General features: G+C 43.1%; 1 protein-coding gene across 3 annotated transcripts in view; it reads left to right on the forward strand.

Annotated features, from left to right (window-relative positions):
- The window catches only part of PARD3B (par-3 family cell polarity regulator beta), a 765403-nt gene that overhangs the window by 418938 nt on the left and 327011 nt on the right, over positions 1 to 19454 (forward strand). For all 3 annotated transcript variants that reach the window (XM_090044807.1, XM_090044808.1, XM_090044806.1), the window contains exon 12: positions 17205 to 17390. In XM_090044807.1, the coding sequence (XP_089900933.1) occupies positions 17205 to 17390 (186 nt within the window). The remainder of the gene's footprint in view (positions 1 to 17204; positions 17391 to 19454) is intronic.

The raw sequence follows: 19454 nt of genomic DNA on the forward strand, positions 1-19454 counted from the left end.
CTTCTGAGGCTTGTAAGCACCATTGATCTGGAATAGCATAGAAAGCAGCAACTCATGGAAGTATGTATATCCGTCTTTGTAGCAGAGCATTTTATGTAGCAACTACCTTAAAACTTTTCAATCTGTATCAGTTCAAAATATCCAGTTATCTCAGTGTGTGTGGTTCTAATGGCAGCAATTATGGGAATCGTTAGAATACTAGAAATACTAAGTTAAAATTATTAGTAAAACTGCAAATTTTTTTGGAACAGTTGACATTTTTTTAAGGAATCACCTTGCTTAGAGAAAACCCCACAGCACAAGCAATTTAATTTCCCTTTCTGACTCACTAGAGACCAGGTCTTGTAGTGGATAATTATTTTTGTACCACTTTGTAGTAGCAGAGCAAGTTTTTGCCAGTGTGTCTGTCCACAGCAAGAGTCAACAATATGTGTCAAAAGTTGTGAAGGAAATTAAATCTATCCAGATCTGGTAGTGCTTTGAATCCAGATATCTTAAAGGTTGATATTGAACATTGGTCACTGGACATTGAATCCAGTGATGACTTGGATTTGGGATATCAGGCTGCCGCTTCCTATTTTTCAATACCATGAAGAACCCTTAGAACATCTGTGTATGAGACATGTTTGTTTGGCAGGATCAGCTTCAGTAGCAGAGAGCTGACTTGACAATGAGTAGACACTTTCATGAAATATGATACAGGAAACTTATGAACTGGAATGAAAATGCTTCATCATATGGCCTTATATGTATGTACTGTAATCCAAATTATAGCATTTACTTGAAATCAAGATTTGCTTTGGCCATAGTTAAGTTCAATTGGCAGCTATAGTGATTTATCATCTACAAGAGTTATCAGGCTTGGTCCATTTACCCATCAGATATTATTGAAAGGGTCCCTTCTGGTCATAATAGCCATGAAGAGATCTATGAAAAAATTCAATATATGCTTGAGCAAATCTCTCCAGATTGGATTTGAAGCTGGCAGACAAGATTTTATGGACTGCCTAAGGGGTGCTTTCTTTAGCATCTCTACAATGGTAGCTAATAAATCAACAGGAAAATAAGTGAGATTTGCATGTGGCTGATTGTCTGCTTGAAGTATTCTATAAGCATCAGGTAGTAGCACAGCCCTATGCAAAATCCATTGTGCAAGTGGGACCCAATTCAAGCAGATGGTCTCCTTTAAATATGTGGCATGTCAATAGGACAAGTTACATGATAAACTACCATATTTTCTTGCATATAACCCATACTTCTCTTCCCTAAAACCAGCTGGGATGGATTAGGGTACTCAGTGTATATATAAGGAAAAAGACTCCTTCTAGGTCTGAAAATTTGGGGTGGGAAGCGGGGCAGAGTAATGGCAATAATAATTGCCACTTCCCTAGAAGCCATGGCAGTTAACACTGCCACCACTCCCTACCTGCCTTTTCCAGCCCCCCATTACCAGATTTCTAGACCTGTGGAGAGTCCCCCTCCCCAATTGCATGCCAGACTGGGATGGTGTGCAAGCTTGGTCTGCAGCAAGACCCAGCACATTGGGTCCAGCCCTGCACATAGCTCTGGACCTAGTACTTCACTCCATAACCAATGCGCACAATCCCAGAACCAGTATACAGAGTCAAAGCTGCCAGGCAGCCCCAGTTCTTGAGTATCAGAGTGGGCCCCCACCTGTAGCATGCCAGATCAGGTCGTACTTCACAATGCAGCCCCAGTGCTGGCATGTGAGATTGTGCCTTGCTGCCCTGTGTGGCCCCAGAGTCAAAATGCTGGATCAGGCCGTAGCGTGCAGCTCCCAGCCCCAGAGACCCTTCACCTCTGGTTTTTACCCATACTCCAAAATAAGATTTCTCCCCCCTACCACCACCCTTTTTGGAGCCTTCCAAAAACAGGGTGTATGTTATATCTGTCGGTACGTTATATGTGAGGAAGTATGGAACTTTGCTAAATCGTTGGAATTTAGTTTTAACTAGTTAATTTGCCTCCCAGTATACTTCGCAGAGGCCCATACTATACAAAGAAAAGTGAGACTGCAAAGTCAGGTGTTAACGGGGCAGTACAACACTGAGTTGTTATTTATAACAAAATTCTTTCACAAAGACAAACCATTTTGTTTGATAAAAATTGCCATGAGATTTTGAATAGGCGTGCAGAGCAAGCTGAAAAATCTTGGTGTTTAAAGTCTTCTCTGACATCAAATGGTAATCTGTGAAATGAAATTTATCTGCCTTGGAGGGACAAAGAGCTGAATCTAGTTCTGTCAGTATTCAAAGCTTTGGTTCCAGGGAGTCTAGGTATTTCAAACCAAAACCATTCTATCTAATATGACATGAATTTGCAGTGCTACATTAATGTGAATAATGTCCAGGCACAATATAACATTCCCCTCTATGTTCTTTTAACAGGAGGTACCATTAGTGACTATTAGTTGGTATTAGAATCTGGGACACAGATCATGTTTAAGGCTCCTTACCAATATTTTAAAAACCAAAAATGTGCTTTACCAGAAGAAGCAGTGAGTGTGACTTCAACCTGGCTCCACAGCGTCTGTATAGATCGGGCACTTCAGCAAGGCTTTCCAGTGCTTTTATGTGAAGCTGCTTCAATCAGTAATTAGCTGATTCAATCAGCTATTAGAGAAAAGTGCCAAAAAAGCCCCAGTAAGTTCATGTTCTATACAGACATTCATAGAATCATAGAAGAAGGGTCGGAAGGGACCTTGTAGATCTTCAAGTCCGACCCCTTGCCTGGGCAGGAGAAAAACTGGGCTCAAATGACTCCAGCCAGGTAGGCATCAAGCCTCCTCTTAAAGACCCCCAGGGTAGGAGCCAGCACCACTTCCCTTGGAAGTTGGTTCCAGATTCTAGCCGCCCTGACTGTAAAGTAATTCTTACGGATGTCTAATGTAAACCTACTCTCCAACAACTTGTGGCCGTTATTCCTTGTTAGCCAGGGGGCGCTAGGGGAAACAAGGTCTCTCCCAAACCCTTCTAGTCCCCCGTAGTGAGTTTATAGATGGTCACCAGGTCCCCCCTCAGCCTTCTCTTGTGAAGGCTGAACAGCTTCAGGTCCCACAGTCTCTCATTGTAGGGTCGGCCCTGTTGTCCCCGGATCATGCGGGTGACCCTCCTCTGGCCCCTTTCAATGTTGTCCACGTCCCTCCTGAAGGGGAGCACACAGAACTCGATGCAGTACTCCAGCTGTGGCCTGACCAGTGTCGCATAGAGGGGGAGGATCACCTCCTTGGCCCTGCTAGAGATGCATCTGTGGATGCACGACAAGGTCCGGTTAGCCCTGCCAACCGTGACCTCGCATTGGGCAAGCTGGGTCCAACTAATGCACTGCCTCTTCTGGCCATGTGCTTGCAGAAGCGTGTTGAGTTTAATGTAAAGCACTGGGTTTTGTTTTTTGTTGTTTTTAATATCTGTAAACAGCCTAAAAGAGTAAACCAGACTTTCAAGGTATAAAACATATTCAGCAATGACTTTTCGCTTATTTGCTTTTTGACAAGCTTACACTGGGACATTACCTTGGGGTATTGTTTTGAAAAGCATTCCTGCATATGTGTTTCAAACTACAGTGTAGATTTTGTGGTATCTCAGTAAATAACCTGTCACTAAAGTGTTGGGGTTCTTTTTATTTTTAATTATGTCTAAGCTCTTGGAAAGAAGACAAAGTATATTGTAAATAACGAGATGTCTTATTTTCAAACCTTTCTGTCAAATAATAGTTATGTGGGGCTGTGAGTCAGATATTGCTCTTTAACCTGTAGAAGTACTTGCAGAAATCAGTAGTGAAAGCCCATAAATGTCGTATTTCCTTCATAAGCCTTTGAAAATAATCCTTGGGGGTCCATTGCCTCTTGCTCTGTGCTCTGAATGGTACTCAAGGGAGTTGGCATGTCTTATCAGTACTGAGCAGCCCAGCAAGGGGCAGCCAGCACATTGAAAGGCCATCATAATGTGCTGGTCAAGGGCATCAGGCAGGTAGTGAAAGGCCTCTTGTTGTGTTAAACAAATGCTGTTTCCTTCCTGGCTTAAATGGGAGCTAATTTTTGTAAGCTTCTCCTTTTGGCAAAAGAACAATAGGGATAAATAAGGCAGCCCATCAAGTGAGGGAGATGTGCATTAGATGATCATAAATCCACAGATAGCAAAGTGCAGTGGTCAATAAGAATAGGCGTTCTTTCAATTAAATCTTTTATTTAATATAAGTAGTGTCCCAGGATAAATGGAGGATTGAGCACAATATTGAGCATATATAACTATGAAACAGACATATTAAAATTATACAATGAAAAGAGCTTATTTAAAAAAAAAAAAAGCCATCAATTCTTTTTCTATTGTAGACAGAGGGAAGTTTTATATTGTGGACAGCAGAGAAGTTTGAAAAGTGTATTTGTATCCAGTATGCAAAGAAAACTGTGTGCACAAGGAATGTAAAAGTAGACTTTTTAGACTGTTTGGCAGCTTTTAAATCATAGCTTTTTGATTAACTAGGGTTACCGTATGTCCGGGTTTTCCCAGACATGTCTTCTTTTTTGGCCCTGTGTCCTCTATCCGGGCAGGTTTTTTAAAATAGAAGCAAATGTCCAGGTTTCTACTTTGCCTCTGCTTTTGCTTGGGACTAGGGGTAGTGGGGAAGCTGATTGAGTGTTGGGAGATCACGTGCTCTGCACGCAGGCCCCAGCAGCTGCTGGAAGGTGTGTGTGTATGTGCGCGAGCGAGCTGCTTTGGCAGCATGGCTGGGATGGAGCAAGGGGTGTGGGTCAGAAGTGTGGGGCTTCAGCAGTGCTGGAAGGCAGGGGGCTGCGGGTCAGGAGTGAGCGGCGTCGGCAGGGCTGAGGCAGGGGGAGGAGCTGAGGAGTGAGGGGCAGGGGCAGGACTGAGGGGGCAGGGGGCTGTGGGTCCAGAGTGAAGAGCACCAGGGCAGGGCAGGGAGCTGCAGGTCAGGAGAGAGGAGCTGGGGGGGAGGGGGCAGGGGACTTATCACTGCCCCCCTCCCACAATCATATACCCCTTCCACTCCCCCCCACAGGTGTCCTCTTTTTTGAAACTGGAAATATGGTAACCCTAAATTAACAAGTCCGAGATCTATAACATAGATGCACTTGTGAAAATAAAACACAACTTGAAAGAGCTATAGTTAACTGCCAGTTGAAGATGTGACATCTGCTATGCTAAATGTTAGTTTAGTATTTAGTGGTTTTCTACTATTTAGTTGTATTCTATTATGGAATCAAGTATATTCTCACCTTTTTTGAAGTAAAGTTCATAAAGGAACCTTTCTGGTCACTTTAAACAGCCTGTGAATGTGATAAGCAATAGTTATCATCGCAAGGTTTTGGTGACAGCAAGGAAAAGTGGGGTGGGGGGAGGCAGTTGGTATTTTGTTAAATAATATTCCTGTACAGTAACGGATTATTGAACCACTCATCTGTGCTGGGTTTGAGAGCAGAAATTTTTATGCAAAGAGCATTGGTTTTACTGATTTGACAGCAAATTAATTTGCATTTTGAGAATATTGATCCTGTTAATCAGTCATATGAAATAAATGATCAGAACTGGTGCAGATTAGCTATATACAATATATAATGAATCCCATAAATCAGCAGTAATAATTAAGAGAGATTTGGTTACAATAAATGTTTACTTTTTAAATTAATGTTTCACCTACTTCAAAACATGTAGTTGCAAAGTAACACTAGCTATCATAACAATCTAACCGCAGAGCATTTCTTTAAATATGATGGGGGGATCCCAGGGTCACTCTCCAACTCCTTGCCTACTCCCTGCCGCTCACCTGCACTTCTGCAGTGATGTGCCTTCCCATGCCACACAACCAACCCCACTTAAGGCAGGAACTCACTAGGCCAGGGGCTAAAGCCAGAGCTGAGCTGTTGTCTGCCCCAGGTAGGTACTTGAATCTAAGTTGAGGATCCCGTGGAGCCCCTCCCCCCCCCTTCATGTTGATTGGGGGTGATGGAACCTCATCTTGAATATGAGTAAATATGATAACATGCTGCTTTCAGCTGCTTTTGTGTTTGCCACAATGTAATTATTTGGGCTGAAATATTTTCTATTTGGTCCCTGAAACAGAGTGATTTCTTTGGAATCTCAGCCAAAACTGACTAACTTTTTGAGGACCAGTTTAGTGGAATATATTGCACTGTTATCGATTACTTCTTTCCCCAGTGTTTTTCTGTGTTTTTAAAAGTTATTTTTCTTTCTGGGAGTGAAGGAAAGGATAAAAATTGACAGGAAAGTTTTTTTCTGAGGACAGAGAGATGGCTTTTGCTTTTCTTGTGAAAATTGTGTGAGATTTGGCCAAGTTATGAACCATTTGGAGGCAGTCAAATGAACTACGGAGGCTAAGACTGTTCCCATAATTTTTTGATCATTCTATCTGCACTGCACATGTCCCTCACCCATGGTGGCTTCTCCTTCTTGAAGGGGTCATACAAATCAGAGCCTCCAGACAGAGCCCATAAGAAATTACAGAGCTGCCTTGGTTTTACAGAAAAAGTAACTCTAATAAAATAGTAATCAGTTATTCCTAATAATTTATTGTGAGAGTATGTAAGAGCTGCTATTGTGCTAGGCACCATATGAAGTAAACAGTTTACAATCTTACAACCAAAATAGACAAGATTAGGAGATGCAGGAAAGTGAGAGAACTCACAAGCACTAGCAGACCCAAGTCCCACCCAATTAGTCAGGCTGCATCTTGGAGAGAACGTCCCAAATCTCCAACTTTTTTGTTGCCTGTAAAATCAGATAACTTAGTTCTTCACTGTATATGTTGCCTTTTAGTAGTCAGGTCACAAAGGAAAAGGAAACAGCCTACCAGTTCTAGGCAGAATTCTGTTATTACTTGTTAACTCATGTTATAGGAAATGTGTTGCAGTGATTAAGATTGAGTAGAAACCTTGGTAATGACCTACTTCATGTGAAGTTTGGGGGTTCTTTTGGGTTTTTTAAAGAAAACATTTGTTAAATTAATGCAACATTTAGCAATCCAATTTGGGAATAGCAGAACTACAGTTGCTCAAGCACAACCTGAAGTTATGTACTTCCTTCAGTTTCATGCATGTGTTGAGGTAGTTTAAAAAGTCACTGCTTTGATTTCCCATATTTGAGTTTGTGTGTGGAGGCTTTCCAGGTATCACCTTAGCCACTGAATTTTCACCTTCCTCTTCAGTGCAACATAATTTTGGCACTATGCTGTACTTAAGATCTTCAATGCAAAGTTGTGTTGTGTACTGTGGAGGAACTTTTACCTGAATTATTTGCTCAGGAAATTCTAATACAACATTTGTGTTGAGAGAATTCATAAGGAAATCCAGCAGAAGCCAAAGATTAAATGGCTGTTGCTGTTCATGGTGCTATTTTGAACAGAAGCTTATTATACCATTGTATTATTATTCACACCATTTTAAAATGACAACAAATTATAGAATGATACTGATTTTGAAGAATGGAACTGAAAATAAAGGTATTTCTAACAGAATTCAAGACTCACTGCATCAGAGTGGAGCAGCTTTACCAGACTAAAAGTCTTTCAGCTCAGGGTTGCTGCTCTGCTGTAAAATATTGATGCACTGGGACAGTGTTCTAGCAGTGTCAGGGAAATTTAGGCTTTGGGAATTCAGTTCTCAAAGCTGTTAGTAGCAATGAATATTCATACTTTCATACTTCAGGAAAAGGCACCATCACTCATGAAAATGGTTGCCCACTAAAGGCAGTTAGCTTGGTCTCTTAGGAAGGCTTCAACTCCTTTGGGTACGAATGAGGGGGCATCTCTTATGAAGAACAGGAGCATGGGGGGTGAAAAAGTAAAGTTACTGGTATGTGGGAAGGAACCACAATTTTAGGAAATGCGTATATAGTCCTTCCCTGCCAGTAGGAACAACTGTTTTCGTTCCTGTATTTGGGGAAGAAATCTCTGCTTGTTAATGTTCTTGCTGTTAGATTCCATTGAACAAGTAATGTATGATATGTCTTAAGTGGGAGGGTAGGGACAGGGCTTCCTTAGTCTTACACTGAGCTGCAGCATTGACCTTTACTTGTGAAGCACGTTTCCGGTTTCATTCATCCTGAGAAGGGTGGTAGTCATTGAGATTTTATCCAATTTATTTCATGGATAGCTAGTGTTTGGCTTGAAATCCTACATGTTTTAACCATAATTTTATTTTAAGTGAGGTTTAGCTGGTTCTTTAAGGGAAATGCAACTATTAAACCAAGAAGAGGCAGTTTTTTAAAATAAATTAGCTCCTCTGCATATGAAAGTCTTGCAAAAGATAGTTATGGGAAGAGGGCATTAAAAGGAAGCTAAAATGAGACTTTTTGAAGTAACATAGGGTTAAGTAGCTGTTGTTTAAATTGAACTTAAATTTACTGAGGTTTTCTTACAATTGAATTATCTGATTTCCAAAGTAGTAAGGTTTTTTATTCTGAAATGTTATGGATTCCAAATTAGGTATTGAAAGTAGCCAGGGAAAGCTAATACTGAAAAGGATTTAATATTTATGCCTCATGTTTTACTGAATACATTTTAGCATCTCTGGTTTGGTACAGATAGCATATCTAGGCATGCAGATGATAACTCCACTGGTAACTATTTTAAGTAAATCTCAGAAATTTTACATAATGCTTAAAGAACTGGATGAGGTTTTCCAATGTTTTGGGCAGTTTACTTGCATCAGAATCTATCACTGGACCCATTTACTTTTAAAAACAGTGTCATACAGCATGCATTTTTACTTTACTGTGATTTCAGTGTGCAAATATACACCAATTGCCACTAACAACATTGTTTTATAAAATACTCTGCTTCTTACAGAGTGGTGGCAAAAGAAGAAAAAAAAAACAGTCAGCAAGCTGTTCAGAGTATTGAAAAGTCTGCTTTATCCAGTCTGTCTCTTGTGCAACACTGTCATAATTTAAATGCTGAGTAATTTTCCATCTTCTTTACTATAAAATCAGTGTTAGAGCCAGGGTCTGTTCTGCTGTGCAAGAAGAATATTAGTGAACTGTAGGGAAGAGAGAGGCTGGCAGGTAGCAGTGGGTTTTGCCCTGTTCAGTTTCAATGACTCTTTATTTTATGATCCAAAGGGATGGTTTCAGGAAGACACTAGAAATATATAAGTCAGAAACTACATTTAAGACTCAGAATCTTATACAGGCAGATGATATGGAATTGGTATACTGATAGCTAGAAGTTATGTTCATATTCAACAAACATAAATCAGTGCAAGTAGCAGGTAAGCAAACAAGTGATTTGGTTTACAGGCATTTGGACTGCTTTGTGTGGCAGTATTTCCCTAAGAAGCCAGGATTTCTTTTTTGTTTGGTTGGGGGCATTTTTAGTACTTTAGCTTGTTTCAAAATTGTGCGCATCTTTTTCTGTTTCTTTGCTCAGGGTCGGACTGATCACCATATTTGTGGTCAGGAAGGAATTTTACCCCATGAGCAGATTGATGTGGACTGTGGGTTTTTTTGCCTTCCTGTGTAGCAGTGGGGCATGGCCCTCTAACCAAGATCTCCTCTCTTGAGCATATAATGACAACATTACAGGGCATTGGCTGCTGTGGTTCTCCTGCTTTACCTGTGGCAGGTTAAGGCTTTAGGTCTGTGTTGTGTCAGAATTGACAGTCACTTTATGTAGAGTTTAGATTATGGATTATATAGAATTGGTTGAATAGGGATGATCCTGCCTCAAGCAGGGGGTTGGGCTAGATGACCCTGTAGGTTTTTTCCAGCCCTACTTCTCTATGATTCCAAGTGTCCTGAATAGAAGATCTGATGATCCTCTTTCTCTCTAAGGTGTTCGCATAGCTCCCATCTCCATAACATCAGAGTACATATGCTAAAGTTCATCTTTCCTTTTAATCCTGGGATTATCTTGGGATTTATGCTGCAGTTTATGCCCCATTTCAAGTTTCTTGTGATTAAACAAGGTGCATTTTAGATGAAGGACTCCATCTCTTGATCTATAGTGTTGTGACATGTATCATAGTAACAGATCACCAGATACTAGCAGCCACATTGTGGCTTTCATAATAGCACATCAGTGGCAAGTAACTCTAGTCTAATGAAAACAATTAATGGAGAAAGTAAGAGTTTTGAGCCTCCTGATTAAGTGACTCGATCACTGTCATAAGTTGAATCAGTGGTACAGGCAACACAGAAATCAGCATGTCTGACTTCCAGTAATGCACTCCAATCAATACCAAACCACTCTCCCTGCTTTGTTTTAATTTATTGACTTACAAGCCTGTTGTTTCTGTTTATTATGGTTTGTTGATAATTCTAGGTGGGGCTGGTAGCAGTGTAGCACAAAGGTTACCCAACACTTCATAACTGTAAAACCACATTTTTGGCTGCTTCCAGCTTTGCCAAGTTTAACCATTTGAATATTTCCATTACATTTCCATGTTGAATGTCTCCCTCACCCTGCTTTTTTAAAAAGTTCAGCTAATTTGAGAGGAAACACCTAATGAAAAATACATGCTTATCCAATGTTAAAATGACTGTGGTGTTCTTTTTTGGAACACTCCAATGCCTGTATACTTGAATAGCATCTTGAAATTTGGAAAGGAAAGTCTTTGGGGTTATTCCTCCCACACCTGTCACAGGCTGGCTAGTGTATCAGCCGTTAGGCTTCTGGGTTAGGAATCAAGGAGGCAAGTTGGGAGTGAAGTAAAGGTAAATTAACTTATAGTTTAGCATACAACAGTTAACAGAAAGGTTAATGTGACAGACAGTACAGTAATAAAGAGCTAATAGTGAATAATAACAACAGATAGAATGACAAAGAGTTCCCACATGGGGTTGGCAACTTATCGGCAGTCCCTCTATGCCAGGTGCATGCCAAGTTGTTCCAGTGAAGACAGGCGTACCTGATCAACGCTGTCTGAGGGGTCACCAGGAAGGTCCCTCGGTCAGAATCCAGTCCTCAACTCACACTGTGAGTCCGAGGTCCAGGCTTGGTACAGCGATGGTCCTTCTGTCCCATCCTTCTGACTGGTCACTTGACATGCATGTTCCTTTATGCCTTATCGTATGCTGTTGGCTTTTAGAGCCACTCACAATCTTGCCCTATAGCTGTTACCCCATGGGATCAAAAGGTGTTAGAAATTATCATGAAAGTTTACTGCCCGAATTCGGGTTCACCCAATAAGGAAATTACACCACATTACTCTGAGGTTTGAAATTAGCATTACTCTGACCAAGCTCAACCCCTTGGTTTCTTATTCCTTGGATTCCTAGGAATGTGCTAATTATGTTAGGTGGTCAGATCTTGTTATGACTGACCTTTAAAAAACCTGTCAGATCAGCTAATCTTGTAGCGTGGGAGGGCACGAGACCCTGCCTGCGAACCCCCCAGAGTAGTCAGTCCCAGCCGTAGCCAGCCTATCAGAGGCATGACACGGATGGGCACGTGCCGCACCCCGAGGGTCCCCTCGGGCTCTGCGGCCCCCTCATCGGGCACCTCAGAGACGGCCACCCAGATAGAGCCCATGGTCCTGGGCTCCACGCAGACGGAGCCCCTGGCTCTTGGCTGCGGGGGCTACCTGTCCCTTTTTCAGGCACTGGGGCCTGGGAGCATGGCCACCTCCCCTTGCAGGGTCTGCTCCCTACTGGGGTCTCTGGTGTGCCAACTGGAGGAGCTCCAGGCCACAGTCCAGAGACTGCATGCCATCAGGGACTGCGAGCAGGAGATAGACTCCTACTGCCAGGCCCTTCTCCCCCGGGAGCTGCAGGGTAGAGCACCGTCTCCCTCCAGGACTAAGGAGGACTCTGGGACCTCCCGCTCTACCCAGTCAGGGGCATGGACCAAAGTGGTCAAGGGCCCTAAGGCCCGCCGCACCAAGGCCCCTCCCTCGCCAGAGCTTAGCAACAGGTTCACACCTCTTGCAGCCCCAGCAGAGCCTGCTCAGTTGCCAGCTCCCGCAAGCAACCCAAGCTCAACCACAGCTACCGCCCCCGCTCTCCCCAAGACAAAACGAAAGGTGTTTGTTGTGGGAGACTCCATCCTTCGGGGGGACTGAGGGGGCAATCTGCCGCCCCGACCCCTTAGCCCGGGAAGTCTGCTGCTTCCCGGGGGCCCGCATCCAAGACATTGCGGAGAGGATCCCACAGCTCCTCCGGCCCACAGACCTCTACCCCATGCTCCTTATTCACATGGGCACCAATGACACGGCTTGGAGCACCCCCAGCCAGGTCATGAGGTGCTACAGGGATTTGGGAGCGGGGCTTAGGGGTCTGGGAGCTCAGGTGGTGTTTTCGTCGATCCTCCCAGTCTCGGGCCATGGGCTGAGGAGGGAGAGGAGGATCCACGTAGTGAACCAAAGACTGCGGAGCTGGTGTCATCAGGAAGGCTTTGGCTTCCATGACCACAGCCCGCTCTTTGGCGAGAGAGGCAGCGAGCTGCTGGGAAGAGATGGCCTCTACCTCTCCCCCCTAGGGAGGAGGCTCTTCTCAGCCAGGCTGGCTGACCTGCTCCACCGGGCTTTAAAATAAGCCCACTGGGGGATGGGGGGACTACTGCCACTGCTGGCCCACTGAGCGACCCTTGCAAAGCCAGCAAACCAAGGCACTTAAGGGAGCCCACCCCTGCCCCAGCCCTGGCACAGTCTGTGGGCAAGGCAAGAGCCCACAAGGGGACACTTGCCTGCCTGTACACTAATGCCAGGAGCCTGGGCAACAAGCAGGACGAGCTCATCCTCCTGCTCAGTGCAAAGAATTATAACGTCATTGGGATAACGGAGACCTGGTGGGACTCCACCCATGACTGGACCACAGGTATAGAGGGCTATACCCTGTACAGGAGGGATCGTGTTGACAAAAGGGGCGGGGCTGTAGCTCTCTATGTGAAGGAAAGCTACATGTCCCTGCAAGCTGATGTTGGCAACCGGCATGGACAGCTAGAGACCCTCTGGGTAACAATTCGTAGGGAATATGGCACAGGGGACACAACGGTGGGAGTCTACTACAGACCTCCCACTCAAAGTCCTGAGCTTGACCAGGAGTTCGCCCGGGAACCAACAGAGGTCGCTTGCTCCAGGACCTTGGTTGTCATGGGTGACTTCAATTACCCGGACATCTCGTGGGAAGATCACTCAGCAAAATCCGAGCGGTCGCAAAGCTTTCTCTCGTGTGTGGATGACCTCTACCTGACTCAAGAAGTCTATGGGCCAACGAGAGGCAAAGTGCTGCTCGACCTGGTACTGGCTACGGGGGACGACCTAATTTGCGACCTAGTGATCATTGGGAAGCTGGGTGACAGTGACCATGAGCTGATCACCTTTACCATCCACCGTAAAGCTGGCAAGTCAGTCAGCAACACAGAAGTCCTTGACTTCAGAAAAACCAACTTTGACAAGCTCAAGAGGCTTGTCGGTCAGGCCCTCGGGGACCATGACCTCAGGGAGATGGGAGTTCAAGAAGAGTGGATGCTTCTCAAGGAAGCGATCCTCAATACACAAGCTAAATCTATTCCAACACGGAGGAAAGGCAGCAAGAAGGCACAGCAGCCCCCCTGGCTCTCCAGGGACCTAGCAGAGCTCCTACAGCTAAAAAGGAAAGCCTACAAAGGATGGAGGACGGGATTCACCTCCAAGGAGGATTATTCTGCATTGGTCCGGTCCTGCAGGGAGCAAACCATGAAAACCAAGGCTGCACCTGAACTCCAGCTAGCTTCAAGCATCAAGGACAACAAAAAGTCCTTTTTCAGATATCTGGGGAGCCGGAGGAAAAGCAAAGGCAACGTTGGACCCCTGCTAAACCAGATGGGGCAACTGACAACTGGTGCCCAGGAAAAAGCCAACCTATTAAATAGGTACTTTGCGTCAGTCTTTCATCATTCCCATGGGACGCCCATGCCTGCTATGGGACAGGGAGATCCGGGTGATGGGGATCCCGTAGCCTCCATAAATGCTGACCTCATGAAGAAACACCTTGAGAAGCTGGATACCTTCAAGTCAGCCGGCCCTGACAATCTGCACCCCAGGGTACTCAAGGAGCTGGTGAGCGTCATAGCCCAGCCCCTGGCACGGATCTTTGAAAACTCCTGGCGCTCTGGTGTAGTGCCCGAAGACTGGAAGAAGGCCAATGTGGTGCCGATCTTCAAGAAAGGGAGGAGAGTGGATCCGGCTAACTACAGGCCCATTAGCCTGACTTCTATCCTGGTGAAGATCTTAGAAAAGTTTATTAAGGAGGACATCCTTGAAGGACTGGCCCAGGCTAACATCCTAAGGGCCAGCCAGCACGGGTTTGTTGCGGGTAGGTCTTGTTTGACCAATCTCATTTCCTTCTACGACCAGGTGACCTATCACCTGGACGAGGGAGAAGAGATTGATGTCATATATCTTGACTTCAAAAAAGCTTTTGATCTGGTATCCCATGATCACCTCTTGGTCAAACTGGCCAGTTGTGGCCTTGGCTCCACCACGATCCGCTGGCTGGGAAATTGGCTCCGTGGTCAGACCCAGAGAGTTGTAATTGATGGCAGTCACTCATCGTGGTGCCCCGTGACCAGTGGGGTCCCTCAAGGCTCTGTCCTGGGACCCATCCTGTTCAACATCTTCATTAATGATGTGCACATTGGAGTCAGGAGTGGACTGGCCAAGTTCGCCGATGACACCAAACTTTGGGGCAAAGCATCCACGCCAGAAGACAGGTGGGTGATCCAAGCTGACCTGGACAAGCTCAGCAAATTGGCAGATGAGAACCTGATGGTGTTTAACACTGAAAAATGCAAGGTTCTCCACTTTGGGAGGAAAAACCTGCAGCATCCTTATAGGCTTGGCAGTGCTACGTTGGATAGCACTACAGAAGAAAGAGACTTGGGGGTCATGATTGACCACAAGATGAACATGAGCCTGCAATGAGATGCTGCGGCTAATAAAGCGACCAAAACACTGGCTTGCATCCATAGATGCTTCTCGAGCAAATACTAGGACGTCATTCTCCCCTTGTACTCGGCTTTGGTGAGGCTGCAGCTGGAGTACTGCGTCCAGTTTTGGGCTCCACAATTCAAAAAGGATGTGAACAAGAGAGTCCAGAGGAGAGCCACATGCATGATCACAGGTCAGGAAAACAGATCTTACGATGACAGGCTGAGAGCCATGGGACTCTTTAGCCTGGAAAAGCGCAGGCTCAGGGGTGATTTGATGGCCACCTATAAGTTTATCAGGGGTGACCACCAGGATCTGGGGGAACGTTTGTTCACCAAAGCGCCCCAAGGGATGACTAGGTTGAACGGTCATAAACTCCTACAAGACCATTTCAGGTTGGACATAAAGAAGATTTTCTTTACTGTCCGAGCCCCCAAGGTCTGGAACAGTCTGCCAGGGGAGGTGGTTCAAGCACCCACATTGAACACCTTCAAGAGTAAATTGGATGCTTATCTTGGTGGGATCCTATGACCCCAGCTGACTTCCTGTCCTTTGGGCAGGGGGCTGGACTCGATGATCTCGCGAGGTCCCTTCCAGCCCTGATGTCTATGAAAGTCTATGAAATCTATGAAATATGGATTTTAAGAAGGCAATAGGTTGGTTGTAATTGGGTAGAACCTTCCTCTCCCTTTGCCCCCCCTCCTGCCCCCTGCCTCTGCCATGAGCACTTAATTGATAAATCATCCAGTAGTGCAAGGTTTGGGGTATAAATTGTATCCTATCTACAGAGATATTCCCTCCAAATTATGTTGGAGGAACATTATCAAAACAGTACTGGAAATCCACACACCCCTTCTGTGTGGTGTCCATTCTGCAGTTTATTAGAACACTTTGATTGAATGCCTTTGAAAAATGCTAAATTTAATAATCTTTTTTATATAAGTGGTGTTTTCCTCCAATATATACTATTTGTATTTATTTATGTTTTCTTTTAATGTTGTTTCTTACACTACTGCAAACGCTAAAAGATGTTCAAACAGAAAACATACTCTGGTGATTACTTTAGGGGCTTGTATCCACAGGTACATGATTGCGAACAAGGTAAACTATGAATTTAAAATGCAGTGGCTATTCTGCACTAACTGTGTGTGGTTACTGTTACTCCCTAATAACAGGATGATTTTACAGTTTAAATTAATCAAGTTGGAGTAATTATAGTTGGATTTGATTTTTTTTTGTGCATTGGGTTTTTGTTGTTGTGGTGGTGATGGTTGTTTGTTAATCTGGGAAAGAACATTTTTTCTGGAATTTCATAACTTTTGAGTGCCTGTCTTGATAACATTACAGAAGGCAAGGTAGATTTGTACCTTTATAGACTAACTAAATACAATATCTAGAGAGAGCACAAGCTCTCGTGAACCCAAGTTCACTTCATCAGATGTTGTTATAACCTCACAAGCAACCACCTTAGCAAACCAAAATTTAATGGAGTAATTTAATCAAAAAAGGGCAGACTTTTACTGTTGAATAGGACTGAATAGGAAAATTAATACAGAATAGTTATTCCACCTTGATCTCTTACTTTGTTTATGGGTAATTTCTTCATGTTGATAAATTCTAAGGGTATAATAATTGTGCAAGCATATAATTTTTCAGATTTAACTGGGCAACTATCATTAAAATCCACAATAGTTTATGTAAGCCAAAGAGGGCCAGACATTCTGGCAGGTGTGCCACAATTTGGCCATGTACCCTCCCCAAGTACCACTCCAATCCCCTTATTCTGCTTAAACTGCTTTTCTGCTTTCTACTCTGCCTTCTGCTTCCTGCTGTGTGGCCTGTCCTCCCTGATCTCTCATGTGCCACTTACACAAGCTACCCAGGCCACTTGTGCCACTCATACTGAAGGGTGTTTACCCTTGATATAAGCTATTTGTGTAGCTATTTATATACATTTAAAATAGAGGGTCCTATACCTGACCTGATGTTGAAGTATTTCTACTTCTTTTCTAAATAGGCATATTGATTAAGTATTTTTTTAAAAAATAGTGCATGTAATCATGTGACCATGTGTCAGCCACCTGCCATGCTGCAGTATCCAGAAGTTATTCATCATTATTATTGTTGTTGTTGTTGTTATTGTTATAGTTGTTATTAATAGTAATGATTATTATTGACAAGACTATTTTTAGCTACATAAGGATATCAAAACAATTATGTTATTCAGGAAATGTAGAATGGGCTATGTGTATATATATTCCCTTTTTTTCACCATTACATTCATCTTCAATTTCTCCAACAGAAAGGAGAGCCCAACTGTAGTGTTCTTTCACCGGAAACCACAGAACAGCTGACATTTGAGATCCCTCTGAATGACTCTGGTTCTGCAGGACTTGGTGTGAGTTTAAAAGGCAACAAATCTCGAGAGACTGGGGCTGACCTTGGGATTTTCATCAAATCAGTAATCCATGGAGGAGCTGCTTTTAAGGTATGGTAGAATTGCATTAGTTCTTGGTAATCGTTACATTGAGATATATGCAGTTTGATTTTGGTTCATTTAGGCGTCTTTTTGAGGAACGTTTGTCACTTGCAATAGAGTGCTGTTCTAATAACAGTATTCCTCTCTCTCAAGATAATATATGAAATAATAGACATAAACTTTTAATCCACAAATGTTGACTCTATAGTTAAGGTGACTCAAATGCTGCTTGACTCGATAAAGAGATTTTACCAACTGCATACCGTTGTTTAAAAAAAAACTTTTTAAATGATGGTAGAATTATGACTATTTTGAGTGAAACCGAGGGAGTGAAATTCACTTTGATTAAAATTTTTGAACATGTCTAAATGAATATGATTTAGATTTCCTTATTCATATAGGCACTTTTGGAAATTCTACCCTTTGTCTTAGACTTGAGGTTTCTGTGGATGTTGAAGAGAGTAGAACACATGAACTGAGATTAATGATTTCCTTAATTTTAATAAATACGCTGATAGAAAATGCTCCTGAGCTGATTTAACTGTATGTTTGCCATTTTGGTATGAGATTTTCCCCTGTGTGTTTAACAGGAAAAGTTTTAAATAGGCCCGATGTGTAAGAATTGAAAGAGGATGACCAAGCTTAAACAGATGTCATGAGGCATATCATAGCAGCAGTGGTGACTGCAGTAGGTCTCTCTTGCTGGCAGATTTCTGTATTTGAGATACATATATTTAGAATGATGTATAACTATGGACTCTGAGGGAAGGAAGAGGGCAGGGTAGGAATATTAATTAAAATGCTAAATTTGACAAGCTTAGAATTTCCAACATGGAAAAAAAAGTTTTTCTCACTGTCCTTTATGCTCTACCACTGCCCCCTCTCACTCCTTTTTATGTCACCCTGTCCCTTTCCATGTCCCTGTCCACTGCATATCAGTGAGGCTCCGCACCCTGGGTGGAACAGGCAGAAGCAGGGGCTAGCTGTGGCAGTGGGATGACGGTGCTGATAGCTGCCATTCTTGTACCCTCTCAAAATGGATATTTGAGGCTGGTGCCCTGGGCACCCATTGCTTGTTACATTACTGCCTCTGGTTATCTCTGACTTATGAAGCTGAGAATTCCCTGTTGCCTTTTGCCTCTAAATCTTTCAGCCTCCTCTAAACTTGTCAAATTATGCCACAGAGTACCCGGGTCTCTCTTATCTAGCAAGGTCAGTCAGAAGGGAACTCCATGGTGCAGACCTCTGGAAAACATTTTCACTGTTACAGTAAGGAGACGCAATGTAGAGTATGATGGAATTGTCAAGTGGGGAAACTGCCTCCCTCACATGATCTAGGACTCAACACAAGCTCATTGTGAAAATTCAGGGCTCTGTTGCATTCTGTGAAGCAAAAAAAAAAAAAATGTAGTGTTTTCTCTCCACTGATTTCATTCTTTCCAGAGTTGTAGAGGTGACCCGTAGATCTGTGAAGCAGCACAAAGAGGCTGAAATGACAAATTTATTTCACATTTAAAACAATAAAATTTCAGCAGTCCTATGCTGTGAAGGATGATGTGTTTAATTTGTGCTGGAATTAAAAAAAAATTGTCATGAAATCAAAATATTATTGGTAATATAGAAAAACATGGCTTAGCTCAGGTTGATGTCTGTAGAATAGAAGCTAGCAATTATTGCTGAGTTGATTGTAACCTGCTATATCACAACATTGTGACTTGGTCAGATCTTTCATAAAAGGAAGGGCTCTTGTTTGTCTTAATGTTTAAAAAGTACTCAAGGACTTGTTCGTGTTTAGAAAATATATTCATTCTCAATATCTCAAATAAAACTTAAATAGAAATAACTTTCTTCAAATTAAAAACAAATCTATTGGTAACTCTTTTCTTTGTACTCTCTCAGCAGCTCCTAACCATTCTGTTTTCTGTACAAATATTTTTAATTTAGTTCATGTAAATCCATCTTCTGATTCAGTCTGCTGAATAAGGCAGTTCACAACATGAAAAATTACACGATCACATATTTATAGCTGATGTTTAAATGGCAGATGGTAGTAAGCAAGGTGTTACCTTTTAT

Source organism: Crocodylus siamensis, chromosome 4 (genome assembly GCF_052110815.1).
Source record: "Crocodylus siamensis isolate JL-2025a chromosome 4, ASM5211081v1, whole genome shotgun sequence".
Taxonomy (NCBI): domain Eukaryota; kingdom Metazoa; phylum Chordata; order Crocodylia; family Crocodylidae; genus Crocodylus; species Crocodylus siamensis.